General features: G+C 35.4%; 1 protein-coding gene across 1 annotated transcript in view; it reads right to left on the bottom strand.

The window, feature by feature from the left end:
• The window catches only part of LOC134528020 (uncharacterized), a 31,607-nt gene that overhangs the window by 2,241 nt on the left and 13,973 nt on the right, over positions 1–15,393 (bottom strand). The window contains exons 7-11 of the mRNA XM_063361185.1: positions 11,012–11,204; positions 8,469–8,679; positions 4,880–5,054; positions 1,106–1,213; positions 585–733 (exon numbers count right to left, since the gene is read on the bottom strand). Of these exons, the coding sequence (XP_063217255.1) occupies positions 585–733; positions 1,106–1,213; positions 4,880–5,054; positions 8,469–8,679; positions 11,012–11,204 (836 nt within the window). The remainder of the gene's footprint in view (positions 1–584; positions 734–1,105; positions 1,214–4,879; positions 5,055–8,468; positions 8,680–11,011; positions 11,205–15,393) is intronic.

The following is a 15,393-nucleotide window of genomic DNA, read 5'->3' on the forward strand; positions in this document are numbered from 1 at the left end:
TGCACCAAGTCGATTACTGCATGCAAACACAAGTATAAATAAAATCTATGTAAACAAAGGCATGTTTACAATCTATGCTTCATTTTAATGAAATTATGATTTGATTTTAGTGTGGGCCATAAAGTGTATTCTGTAAAAATCTTAACAGTTCTATGGATTCACAGGTCACAGTAAAATTATTGAAAACATTCATTATTCAACAACTAAAATATATCTTAAAATTTACTATCTTGTATAGTAGGTATAGAGAGTATAAAATCACTGGGAATTGCTAGATGTCTATAAGTCTTAATAAAACTGTAATGTTTCTATAAGCAACTACTGAATTTTTTTTTTGTCAGATACTTAAGGATAAGAAATAAATCAGATGCAAAATACTTATAATAATTTTACTTTTTCACATAGACCAAACTTCTTTGTGATAATTCAACTGCAAAAAATTATAATTCCATTATTTCAATGAACACGTCACATGTTCAAGATACGTAAAAATAAATTCATTAAAAATATAAATAGTTTGGTTTTACAAAGTTAGTGAGTATACAAGGACAAACTAAATAGAACATGCTTGAATGACCACTTACACATCCATTATAGTTTCAGTTTCTGTAGGTGTGAGCTGGAATCCACAATTGTCAAGGCCCCTCCAAAAATTTTCACGAGATATGCACTGTTGATTGTGAACGTCAAAATCTCTCATGAACTCCACAGCTCGAATTCCACGACAAACAATCTGAAAAAAAAAAAAAAAGGACAGGGCTAATATTGAATAAGAATAACGAATAAGCTATCGCAAAGTAGCCAAGCTTCACACTTGTTTTGTTCCAATCTAGAAGATCTTTTTAACATGTTTGAAAAACAACCTAAATAGCCAGTTATACAGATAAGGTACTACACAAAGTATCTTTATCTCGTTCAACTGATAATTTTGTCTATAAATGGTTCTGAAAAATTAATTATTATTTATGCTTATACTTTTTTCAGCTTCATGCAACTGACTTTTAAAGCTGTAAAATAAATTATGAAACCAAAATAAAGTAATCAATAACTGCCCTAATTCATTTTACAATGACAGTTAAATTTTGCAGTGATATTTAAATTTTACCTGTCTTTTTATTTTAGCAAGGATTTCCACAATGTTCTTCTCTTTGTCTTGTTCCTTGTGTTTCGGAGGTTTGCATTTTGACTCTTCTGTGACTGGGACATCACCACACTGGAAATAATTTAACAACTATATTTGTATACCATGTATTAATTTACAAGCAATGAGGGTCTAATTTAAAGAAAACAGTGGGAGAAATAATGTATCTACATGACAACTATGAAGTCCTTCAGCCAAGAAATTTTCAGCTTACATACGTTTAAACAATTACAGTAGAGCTTCAAATAACTAAGGTTCTGTATTATTGGGGTCGACATGAAGCGCCATTACCAGCAAACGCGGTTGAAATTTATAAAATTATTTTACTAACCTCAAAGATGCCATTTACTGGTTGGGAAAATCATGGAGCAAAATGAAATAATCTACACTGAAGAAAGTGATACCACTGGAACAACTGAAAATAAAGACCATTTTCTTACTATATCTGTGTTATCTGAGATTTTGCTTATTCGAGGTTGCTGCTGTCTACATTAACTCATTTAATCAATACTCTACTGTAATTGGCAAGGTGTTTTTCAACAGTATTAATTATAAATAAGACATGTATGTTTTCTATTCATGACTGGATCTATATATTAAGTTTTCCATCGAACAGGCCTCTCCATCTGCCTTCTGTCCTTTAGGCTCTCCCACCCCATTTCCTTCATCTGCCATGTTGGGCTGTTGAAACACTCCCTTTTCATCACTGTCAAGTCTCATTCTTTTTCCCTTCATCTTGTTAACATTTACAAGATTACATTTTACCAACTGCTTATTATATGTAAACTGCATCAACTTGTTGGTAATGAAGTATTAGTGTGCAAAACATTTTGGTTGCTCCATTGGATTGGAAAATGGAAGTAAAAGAAGAATGTTCTTACCATTATTAAATATTACTAAAGAACATTTCAGATAATGTCATTGATTCAGAAGACAAGTAGTGTAGCTATAAAAGGCTAATGTCTGATTATTCGTGATTTTTTTTTAAAAAACTGGTTGTGTTTAAGCTAAAAACACTTTTTATTCAAACGGTTTTGCACCCACTATAATCAAATTTTTACCCTATTTTAAACTTGCTGTGCAAAACCATATAACATATTACCCTAACTTTAAATTTGTATTTAATATATGTTTATGTGTATGTGTCGAAGGAAACAAGTAACGGAAAGAAGGAAGTGTGTGCAATGTTCAAAACAGATCCAAGGCCACTGCAAAGCAGATCACACAGACTATTGCCAAACAAGTTGTGAGATGCAGCAGATTTACTACAAATCTTAGAATTATAGATGCCAACCAAATGGAAAAACATTTTGTTTATAGACTTAATGTTGTTAGTTTTTACCAAGTTCATAAGTTTATTGTTATATATCTGTGGTGGGTGTGCAAAGTGTGATAAGTCACAAAACTATGATTGTGAGAAAACTGTATTTTAATGTTTAATTAAAGCTAATTTTTAAAACAAACATTTCAATATCTGCATTGTGAGAGAAGTAAGTTCGTAAACATTATAATTCACATGTAAGTGTATATGCTGTTTACATTACTACTACTTTTTTATTCTGGCAATAGTGATAAGTCATTTCACGATGTTTGTTGACTTATCACACTTTACACACCCACCACAGATATAATACTAATAATAAATGTCTATTACTGCATGTGTTATATGTAATAATAGTATGACTTAATTTTATGTATGTACACTATGATTATTTAAATATGAAAATGAAACTTGCTATTAACCTGACAATAAGTATTAACAATTTTGCTTTGGCAATTGTTTTGGAAATTTCGAACATCGTTCATTTGTTCCAGTAGTCCATACTTGTGTCATACCATAAACAACCAAATTTAATTTGAATTAGTTATGAGATTTAAGCACCAATGAGTGTAGATAGATGTATATTTTAGCTCATGAATCTTGTAAACTCCAAGTCTGAGCGACAATAATTAGATAAGAAAACTATTTTGTAGGATAAAACTGTATATTTTAACACAGTAAATAATATTCTGCTGTGAATAACTTTTGTTGTTCAAATTACTGTGTGTGAAACTTTCCGAGAATGCACTGAATCACCTCCTGCAACTAAAGCTGCATTCTCCTTTATACTGACAGCATTGATGCTACTGTTAGTCAAACACTGTTAGCAGTGTCTGTAAAGGGGATAATATCTGTTCTATCTGATAAAGTGATGTTGTAATAGTTAAGAATTAAACTAGTAAACTATATTTAAGAGTATAATACTGTTTACTTCACTCATGAAATTTCAATTCAGAATAATTTTTATATTCCCTTGTAACAAATACAGTGAAAAGTCTTTAATCCAGCATTATGTGGCACAGCACATTCTGTAATCCAGCACCTATTGAGCTGCTCACATATATATACGGGTGGATTCCGGCTGTTGATCTTGGCCGCAGAGTCAAATTACTGCGCTGCCAGTTTTTCAGCTTGCTCATAGTTTATAGTTTTTGTCAGTTTTCACTTCAGCACAGTGTTTCATGTTTTCTAGCGGATTACATTTCACATTTCATGGGTGCACTTCCGTGATGATTTTTTGAAGACCAAACCTCATATTTTTTCATTCTATGGAACAATTTATTACAACTCTTTTTAAATACTATTGTACTTAATGTATGTTAATTTTTATTTTGTGTTCCAGGGTTCATACTACTCCGTAATATCCTTAGAAAGCCATTAATTTATCTTTAATTGAATAAGAGTCCTTAAGTCCTTAAAAACTCAATAATAAATAATAAAGCATTCAAGTAATGCATAAACACTGCTAATTAAATAGTATTTTGTTTCCGTCTTTGCAGCAGAGTACACTTTGCGCATGTGCAGTACAGTTGGTGAATTTCAAGCCACATGATTAGATTTTATATATAAAAATGGTTTTGAATTCATTTTTCGTATTTTGTATTTAAACTTTATAATATAAATATGTGTTTTTCTGTCTTACTTTTAACTTGTAAAGTAAATGTAATTAGGATCAAATTAAATGTTAGGTCCTACAAATTTCAGATAGGCACTTCAATATGTGTTCCATAGATAATTCTGGACAATTCTGTAAGAATTGAACCAACCAACAAAATTATCATTTGTGCATTGACTACATATTTAACACTTGTTATTTTGATGAGGTATTTTGCTATATTCCAAATAGTTTTCTACCTCTCGATAGTGGTGAAGGTGATGAAGTAAAGGGGTCCTTAAAAAAACTCCTTAATTTTTGATTGTGCAAGCGAGTACGATCAGTGGTATTCTCGTTGAAACTAAATTGGTGTTTTGCTAATTGGAAATGGCAGTGGTCACGAAGATGCTGGACTCAAGACTTTTCCCTGTTGAAGGTTAGGAACGCCACCCAGTGGCGTAGCCAGGATTTGTGTATGAGGGGTGTTAAGAAGCATGCCCCCCCTCCCCCCCGTATTAAAGCGGGGGGTCCAGGGGTCCTCCCCCAGGAAAATTTGGATTTTAAGGTGTAAAATAGTGCTATTTTAGCAGTTTTCAGTACTTAAATTTAAATATTGTAATAATAAAATTTTTATTAATTTTAATATGAAATTTTTTTCAGTGATGAATAAGAAATTAATTAAAGATTTGGTGCTAAGGAAGGGAGGGGTTTTGAACTCCTAACACCCCCCCCCCCCCCCCCCCGGCTACGCCCCTGTCGCCACCTAGTCCCGCCACCGGGAGCCTGCCGACGGCAGGAGAGGGAACGTGGGCGGAGACCCGACCTGCAGGTGGTCCGTCCTGGCGGGCTCGAGCTCGGTGAGGAACCAGGCGTAGTTGAAGCCCACGTCGCTGCAGTAGCGCTGCTCCAGGGCGTACAGCTCCTCGGGGGAGCACAGCAGGCCGTGGGCGGCCAGGCACTGCCGGAACTGTGCGCGGCTCACGTGGCCGTTGTTGGGACTGCGCGAAACGTTACCGTCACAAGGCATGGTGGTCGTTCCATTTTCCTTCTACGTTACCCTATTTATCACTGCAGCTGTTTTGCATTATGTACGGTATTTAGTCTCAAATTTCAACAGATTTTGCTAAGATTATCTAATAGCTAGACAAGATTTTGTTTTTTTTTAAGTCCAATTTCATTTTTTAAAACAAACAGAGGATATATACATACGTGTTATTGTTTTTATTTTTATAAAAGCCGTTGTGCGATACTTACTCCTCGAAAATAATGGTAACATTGATGTGCTGCATTTTTACCAAAAAAAAAAATTGTAATAAATTGGTCTAAAACGTATACATTCAGAACAATAAAAATAAATTAGCTAGCAATTGTGGTTTAATTGTGTATCCATAAGAGATGCATATTAAAACAAATTAAATTTTTTCTGATCCAGGCACTTTGGTACTATTTTTTGTTTGGAAATAATGACATTCCTTGAATTTCAAATATTAAAAGATAACTTTTTTTATGATTTGATTTAAGTTTTGGCTAAATGATACTTAATTCCATGATATAACTTGTATTTCAGTGCTGATAGGGTGTATTAATGTGCATTTTGCATTACACAGTGTTTTGACATACTTTTTGGTGTTATTTTGGTTTTATTGCAATTCACCGTATAATCGTCGTGTCCCTGTTCATATTGGTAAAAAATTCTGTAACTGTTCACAATTATGTTTTTTTTTTTTTTTTGCCTGAAGAGTAGTATTTAACTAATATGACTTAAAAGATACTTAATTCATACTTGAAATAAGCATTTTTAGAACAGAATTTTTTGTAACTCTGAAAATAAATCAACATGCAATCTAGGTGTCTGAAAAATGCTCCAAAATCAAGTAAAATTAGTAAGATACAAATGTTAGTAAGGTACAATAAAATGTATATATTTTCTTGTATTGGTTTCGGTACATACATATTGGTACGAACACCATTATAAATAAATTCAATTAATTGATTTTAATATTTTTAAAGTGTTTATTTTAATGTTATTTGGTGTATTTATATGCTTTCCGGTTTTTTATCATACTTCACAGTAAAATTGTATCTCTAGTAATTGCTATCTGCAAAGGGCTGGGAACAAAACCATCCTTTTGAGATATCAATTGATGCTAATAATCTTAAGATTTGAAGTACAGAAGTAGAGTTCAACTTTTTTGTAACAGAATTTTTTTAGTGGTTTTTAATTCTTGAAACTTTCATTTACAAAATATTGCTTTTAGGTGCGTCATCATTTTACTGTTTAATAATCAGTAAAATAGTTTATTGGGTTTGATAAAATAGTTGGTTGGAAGTTGCATTTAGTAATCTTTTTTTTTTTTCAATGTTGGCTGACCCCTCAATTACAAAAATTTATCTTTCATTCTTTTTTCTCTTGGCTATCTGCCAGAAAACACATCATTAGTGGTTACACTACTTATGAATAAAAAATGACAAAATTATTTTATTTTATTTAGTAAAGAATAAGTACATATTTGTTTGAATAAATACTAATTAAATAAATTTTAACACCAAATTAAATCTCAAAAGAGTGTTTTATTTTACATTTTGTTCCTGACTCCTAGGTACAGCTATCAGGTGGCAGCTTCATATATCATGTATTCAGTACATTATAAATTAATTGCTTTCAGTGCTTTAATTGCACCACAACAATTTAATAACTGCCTATGGAATTCTTATTCTTTAAACAGTAACCAACTGCACATAAATGCAATGAGTGTTATAACTTATGGTTATGAGAGGAATTATAAAAAAATTTAAAAAAAGTGATTTTACCTTGATATGATTGTCAACTTACTGTATTTGACCAACTCATAACTCCGTATGTTCTTATAAATGTTTTAACTTTGCCCTGCAGTGAGTGCATCATTAGTTTTTTGGTGTGGTTTCATTCTCTCTTTTTATTTTTCAGTTATAATGGTAGGGTTAATTCCGTAATATTTTTAATTCATTTATTAAACAAAAAGTTAAGTTGCATGGAAGTGAGGTTGCTCAATTTTTTAATTTTCAGTTTTGAAAATCTATAATTTTATTTTCCTGTATATGGAAGAAAAAAAATTATCTGACAGTTAAGTACTAATCATGTGGATTTTATGATGATTATGCATTTTTTTCTTCTTTTTAAATTTCATAATAGTATATGAAAACTTCCTTATTAATTTATATTTTTGGTTTAAACTCACTCAGAGCAGCATCATCATCATCGTCATCATCTCAACTCATCTTGTGTTGGGAATATGAGAAGCAGTACATTTCTTAAAGGCACTTGAAAGGCTACTTAGAACTGGCCGCCCATCCAAGAATGTGATCCACTTTCTAGGCTCTTCCATGCACACCTTGGCAAATGTGCTTGACCTGTCTATGCATAGCTCATCATGCTTTTTTTTACCATCAAATTGAAGAAGGCCCACTTACACAGTCATAACTTAGAGGCAAATAAGAGTATGGTGAAATGTCTTTAAGACCTCCGCCTACCTAGGCACACATACAGTGTGCAAAGCTTCAGAAAAAACCACGCAATTTGAAAACTGCTCAGCATATCCAAGTGGAGATAATTTACAAAAAGCAATTAATAATGCGCCGAAGGCGGATGAGTAGTACTGTTTCCATATTTAATTTTGAAACTGTGTTTTCACTATTGTGAAAACAGCTAAAACGTGTCTCTCTTGCAGAATAATATTTAGGCATTAAAAACTTGGGATAGATTCTTGAAAGCACTCGAGGGACTTACATTAGAATTTTATCTTGATTTCTTCGCCATATAATGTTAAGGTAACTGCTCATATTTCATAGTTGCCCAATGAATGACGAGAAGACTTACATGCCAGTCTTCAGCCTTGCGCTTAGAGGCGATACCGCGTTAGAAGCATCAGCGAGATTGCACTTACGCTCCCGTCTCACTAACTCAAATATACCCATGACAAGGTGCTGCTCTTAATGGCATTGTATTGTTTGGCACAGTCTGTAATCTGACGCCTATCGAGCCACTCACATTCAGGTTTTATCAAGTTTATTCCAGCTGTTGAACTTGGCCGCCAGGTTGCGTTACTGTGCTGTCCAGAGTTTGCTCAAAGTTTATTGTTACTCTGAGTTTTCATTTCAGTATAGTGTTTCACATTTTATAGTGGGGTACATATTTCGCATTTTCACATTTTCATTTTTGATATTCCCGTTAAAACTATATTGACGTTCAATAATCGAGGAAAAAATTGCTAATCCGGCATGATGTCCCGAACACGCCGGATTAAATATATTTACATTTAATTAACTTGCAAAATTTTTGCTTGAATATTCCATACCTGACAGTGCAAGCTGGCCCTATTTATCATTGTTTGTGACTTTCAGGTTGAACACGGCACGCATCTCGAGAGACTCACCGATCATAGTCGTGGAAGCAAGGCTGCAGCAGGATCCTCCTGCCCGCCACCTTGTACTTGATCTGCTGCAGCACGTGCTCGCACAGGTCCCTGACTTCTGCCCCCGTCGTGTGCCAAGAGACGGCCCCTCTCCGGGGCAGCTCCAGCACCTGCGGGGGTGGAGCCACCACCCTGTGGTCCGGCATCTTCTCCAAGTTCTTCACAGTGAACACTGCAACAGTGTCACCACTGCTCTCTTTTCCCACTCTCTTTCATTTTCTTGCATTTGCTACTTTGTACCACAGAGGGTAATTGTGATTTTACAGTATTGAAAGTTTTTGAGTCTTGTCCATCTAGGGTTCTGTACCTCCAAAAACATTAAAATGTCTATTTTCACTATTCATAGTAACTGATAGGAGTGTGGGAAGCTCCGGAAAGTAAAAGGCGAAACAATAATTAATTTTCATCAAGTTCGTTTTCAAAAAAAAAATTAAAAACCTGAGAATATTTCAAAGATTTTTTCTTCATGCAGATAAGCTTCATTTCGCTGTTGTTTTGGGTCATAAATATTAAATAACATCTGTTGTGTTGTCTAATTGCGGTTTCTAATGGAATGAGAACCACTCCAGCCGTTAAAAAATTGATTACGACTCTCATCACGTTTATCGGGTACATGATACACAGGGAGAACCTGATGCTCGTCCACCCCTACCCTTTTTTTCTAACGACTACCATGACAATGTTTTTCTTTTGACAACTCTGGTGATTATTTATTCTGCTCAGCTGACAGTTAAAGGGTCGACTCACGACTCACGGAGGAAAATAATTCACTGGCGCCTTTCACACAAACATGCAGACATTGGGGGAAAAAAACTTGCTAAACTTTTTTTCCCCTCTGTTCAAGATAACAGGAAAAATTTTGGATTTATTAAATGAACATTTAGACTTTGATAGTTGGATATTCTTATAAAATTTACAAAATATATATTTAAACACAATAAGTAAGTCTGGTTAAAGTATTGAGCTGTCAAAGAATGAATGTTTGCTGTAGGACCAGTCAGTAAAGTCTCATGTTATTGTGAAAATGTCAAGCAGAGAACAGTTCATAGGCCAACCACTGATGGTTCTGAATAATAAAAAGTGTCTTAGGTAGTAGTTTTGGAGTAAGAGCATATTTAATTTTTTTTAATTATCAATATTAAGTTTTTTCATGATGGTGTGGAAAAAATGGAGTACATAGAATATATGGAAATTTGCAGTCATGGGATCTAATAATTCAATGCAGGGTGGACATTTTAAAACTTTTGAAGGACAAAATGCCTAGAACTCAAAAATTACTTTTTTCTTTCAGACTATTATTAATTTACCTATAAACTGTTCACAATTCAAATGTAGGGTTATGAATATCCTGTGACTTTGCTTTAGTCTTACGTTCACCTTTTCATTTCATCACCTACAGAAAACCTTTATGTTTTTGCAACCCAGCAATAGGAAAAGCCAATCAGAGAGACTGTATTTTTTTCATCTCTCTTTCTCTCTCTTTCTGTCTGCTCCCCCTCTCTCTATCCCTCTCTCTTTGTCCCCCTCTCTCTGCCCCCTCTATCTGCTCCTTTCTCTCTGCCTCCTCTTGTCTGCCCTCTCTCATATCACTCTGCTCTCAATTCCTGACATAGTGCTAAAGAATTTGCACAACATCCTGTTTACAAGATATTTAAAAATTTGCTTAATTATATGCAATACCTAATTGTATTGAGATCAAGTTTTAAATTTTCTTCATAAGTTAATCTTGCTATTACATAAATAATTTTTAATTTTACAATTTATGCTTTTAATTTACAAGCAGTGACAATTGTTTTAACTTACTGAATGTTTCCTACATTGTACTATGTGCAAGCAACTTCAGAACATTCAGTGAAAACCTCTTAATAAAATCCCACTCAAGAAAATTTTGTGCATAATAATTTCAAAATCCTTTGAGCACCTAACCAGTTAATATATCCAATTTTACCCTTATAATAAATTTTTCCTGTAAGTGTAAATTTCTAGTTACCTTGAGAAACATCTTAACACTGATTTATTGTAGTTAAAAAGTATTGTTAGCAGAAAATACCTGGCAAAGCATTTTCTTAAACCAGTAAAATTTTAAGTTTTAAAATTGTTTTTATTGATCCAACTGATTATATACAAAAAAAAAGTATGATTCATAATTTAATTCATAATCACAATTTATTGTTTACATATGAAAATGTATGTTTAATGTTAAAGAAAACAAATATAAATCTGAATATATTTCTTATTTTCATACTTTTTTTTTTTTTCAGTTAAATTTTTGTGAACAAGTCTCATTTAATGTATCTATTGGTTATGAATAGTTAAAAAAAAATTATTTAATTATTAAATGATAATTTAAACATGAAATTAATTACAAATATTGAATATTAATATTATATTATGTATTTATGAATATCAAATATTTTTTGAATACTCGCAGTCTCCTAGTTGAAAGGAAGTTATTTTCCAGGTGTTCAATTGCCATCAGCATGTATCTACATGGAGCAACTCACCCTGGTCCACGTCGTCTTGGAACCTCTTCCAGCACATCCTGGCATTATCGTTGGGATCCCGATACACCGTCAGTATCATGTCGATCTCCATGTCGGACAGGTACAGGCGGTTGATCCCGCTGATGCCCAGTTGGTCCAGGCCCCTGCGGAACTGCGATGCCGTTATACGGCCACTGTTGAAAGGGTCAAATTCCTGCAAAAACAGTTCATACAGCTTGTAGCGGGAGTGTTAGACCAGGGTGGCAGTAAGTAGTGCAAATCTTAACTTTGGAATGTGTGTTCAAAATGTGCTATTTTCATCCTTTAACATACGAGGTGTGTAAATTAAGTAATAAAACTTTTTTTCCCTTCAGTTTTTTTAAATTTGAATAGAATAAATTATAATTCAATATTGTCTCCCTCAAAATAACTTGGGAAGCAACATAGGGGTCGTTATCACAACGCCGAAATACCATAACGCCGAATGTCAAAATTGACCACAATGCCGACAGCTAGAAAACTGCTGTGTACCACAACGCCGACAGCTATAAAACTGCTGTGTACCACAACGCCGAAATAACAACTGAATGAATTTGTGTGTGTTTCTTAAATGTACCTTAATGCCGAAATACCACAATCAAATCTAACCTTACCTAACCTAACCTAGCGTAATATAACCTAACCTAACTTAACCTAGCCTAACCTAACCTAGTCTAACCTAACCTAGTCTAACTTAACCTAGTTTAACCTAATCTAGTCTAACCTAATCTAGTCTAACCTAACCTAACCTTTGTGGTAGGCCTGCAATGACATTTTTCGGCATTAGTGTATTTCTGCGTTGTGGTAATTCTGCATTGTGGTACACAGCAGTTTTCTAGCTGCCGGCGTTGTGGTCAATTTGGCATTTCGGCGTTGTGGTATTTCCGCGTTGTGGTCAATTTGGCATTTCGGCGTTGTGGTATTTCGGCGTTTTGGTGCGTCCCCGCCACACAGTACTGGAAACTTCTTTCAATCCTCATAGCTACTCTGGAACTTTGATACTGCAGTAGCCTTCAGCTTTGGTTACAGCAGTTTGAATGTTTTTTTGAGTGTTCCAAGACGTCCCTTAAGGTGAATTTTCAATCTCGGGAAGAGGAAAAAGACACAAGGATTCAAGTCAGGTGAATAAGGAAGCTGAGGAGCTAATGGAATGTTTTTACTGGCCAAAAACTCATTTACTGAAATTGCTGTGTGACAAGGCACATTGTCGTGATGCAACACCCAGTTCTTGATTTTTGGTCTCACACACATTACCCTTTATCGAAGGTTTTCAAGAAACTCCCTGTAAAATTGTTGATTGACTGGTTGGCTTTGAAGCACAAACTGTTTGTGGATGATTCCCTGACTATCAAAAAAGGAAATCAGCATGCATTTGATTTTCGAATTGCTCATTCTTGCTTTTCTTTGGCCTTGAAGAGGTAGAAGTGTGCCATTCCATGCCCTGGCAGTTGGTTTCCGGGTCGTACTCAAACACCCAAGACTCTTCACTGGTAATGACACATTCCAAAAATGACTCAAGGTGCCTTTCCCTCCGGATGACCTTTTGGTCCCGCGAAAAGTTTTTTGTGATGAAATTGATGCGAGTCAAATTCAACTCTACCCCTATAATCTGACCGTCAACCGAGGATCTGAACGCACAAGATCCCAGATTGAGTCGGCATTTTCATCAGTTATCGAAGATGAAGGCCTTTCGCTTCGAGGTTCATCTTCAATCGACTAGCTTCCCTCTGAAAATACCTTTAACCAACTAAAAACCTGGGACCTTGACAACCCACTGTCTCCGTAGGTCTGCTGAAGTTTTGCATAAGTTTCTGTTGCACTGTGCCCAAGTCTGAAGCAAAACCTGATAGCACACCAGTTAGAATGCTATGTTGCCAGTCGCACTACTTAATTTACACACCTCGTAACAGGTGAGTTAACAAAATAAACTTACAATAAAATGGAATAAAATTAAACGTAGCCATTGTATTTTATTGTGTAGTTAATATGGTGGTTTTGATGTTACTATTAAAAAATTTACAGTATTATTTCTGAAAGTCAATATAAAACTTTTGAACAGACACTTTATTATGTAATCACTAGTTTTGTAGTTTTGCATCTTGTGGTGACAAATTAATAAAACTTGAATTAAAAGAATGACCAAGCCTATTGGAGGAAACGTTGATGGAAATTTGCATTACCTAAAATAACAGTAAATTTTATATGTACAAACTTAGATTTAGCATTTTTATAGCATTTAACAAAATTTAAAAACAATCATGGAAAATCTGGAAATCAAGTAAATATCAGAGAATTCTAAAGGTGTCTTCAGAACCAAAAAAACACAGGGAAATTGACAATATATTTGTTGCGTATCAGTATCAGTAATTTGTTATACTATGTAGTAGCCTAATGTTTCAAAACTGGAATGTATTTTAATTGTAAATTCATATGCCATTCATAATATGTATCTGATCATTACTAACATTAATTCATTGTAAGAGTTACAAACAATTGCAATTTTTTTAAGGACAGTCATATATCTATAGTTTTTATCGGGTAACAATCTATAATATTAAATTACTTCAAATTTAGTCAACCAGATATATTTGTTTGTTTTTTTCCAGACTGGCAGAGTTGGCAATGTAGTGTTATTGAAAATTATGACAATTCCATGTGTTTGTATATTGGTTTAATGTGTTTTGATAATAATGTATACTTTTTTAATATAGCTGTTATCTGATGGGACAGGAAAAAACATTAGGTGCGAAACCAAAAACAGAGAAAACTCAGGGAAGTTGGCTGAAGTACTTAATAGTGTTTAAACCATGAAAATATTCAGGATATATTTAGCATTTATAGCGTACACTATTTCTATGTACAGTGGAGTCCCATTAATTTGGACTACATGAGACCGGACCCAGTCTGGATCACCAGAATTGTGGATTAAATGGAATTTGCGTTAACATGCACACTATGTGTTTCGTACTGAAACTGTTACCAGATAACATGAAAGTCAAAAACGATAGCCGGGCGTCCGATGACGCCGGTACCAGACGAACCACTGAGTCTTTCCTGATGGCCACCAGGATCGCTTGAGTTAATGGCAGCGAAATGGCGCCATATTTGAATTTTGAAGCGTCCAACACTTGAATTAGTTAACATAAATCTAGGGTAAGCACTATTTACAAATCCAACATACCGCCCACCAAAATGCATATTTTAAACATTTATTGGGCGGGCAGCGGGCACAGCTTCACCACAGGCCGTAGAAAGGTGCCTTGTTGGGTCTTCACCTCAGCCACTCTCACGACACCATCTGAGCCAGGAAAAGTCTTCACAATACGGCCTAACTTCCAGCACAATGGTGGTAGATTCGGATCTTTGATGAGAACCAAGGTGCCAACACTGAGGATGTCTTGGTCAGTTAGGCTCTTGGGTCGTTGCTGCAGCTGTTGTAGATAATCCTGGTGCCAGCGCTTCCAGAATGACTGATGCGCTTGCTGGATGAGTTGCCATCGAGACAAACGATTTAGCTTGAGGTGGGACAAATCTGGTTCGGGCACTAGTGCAGGAGGCCCCAAGACTAGAAAATGACTGGGTGTCAGAGCAGCCATGTCGTTTGGATTATTTGAGAGAGCACACAGAGGCCGTGAGTTGAGAATGGCCTCTACTTGTGTCATGAGAGTGTATAATTCCTCATAAGTGAGTACCTGAGCACCTACACTCTTTATGAGGAGAGACTTCACAGACTTTACACCTGCCTCCCACAGGCCTCCAAAATGTGGTGCTGATGGGGGATTGAAATGCCAGGTAACTTGGTGTTCAACCAGCAACTGAGCAAAGGAGTCATGTGTATCCTTGCTTGACATGAAGGCTCTTAGTCCAGTCAACAAGCGACTGGCACCGACAAAGTTAGTCCCGCAATCGCTGTGAAGGTCAGAGCATCGCCCCCGACGAGACAAGAAACGGCGAAAGGCAGCTATGAAAGCATCTGTCGTCAGATCAGAGGCCAGCTCCAAGTGGATTGCCTTGGTGGCAAAGCATACAAACAGGCACAAGTAGGCATCCTGGATGCGGGCCTTCCGCAGTCGGGACATGGTGATTTTAAAGGGTCCAGCATAGTCGACTCCTGTCTTGAGAAATGGCTTGGCTTGTGTGACACGATCGACTGGAAGATTACCCATGGGTGGGTTTCGAGGCACAGGGCGAACTCGAAAGCATAAAGTACACTTCTTCAGCCGTTGACGAATGAGGCCCCGAGCACCTACAATCCAGAAGTCACGTTGCACAGCAGACTGTAGTATGGTGGGACCACAGTGCATCATATGGATGTGAAGGTGGTCAATTACAAGGTCTGTCAATCTGTGGTGTTTGGGCAGTAG

This window comes from Bacillus rossius, chromosome 1, assembly GCF_032445375.1.
Source record: "Bacillus rossius redtenbacheri isolate Brsri chromosome 1, Brsri_v3, whole genome shotgun sequence".
NCBI classification, from domain to species: domain Eukaryota; kingdom Metazoa; phylum Arthropoda; class Insecta; order Phasmatodea; family Bacillidae; genus Bacillus; species Bacillus rossius.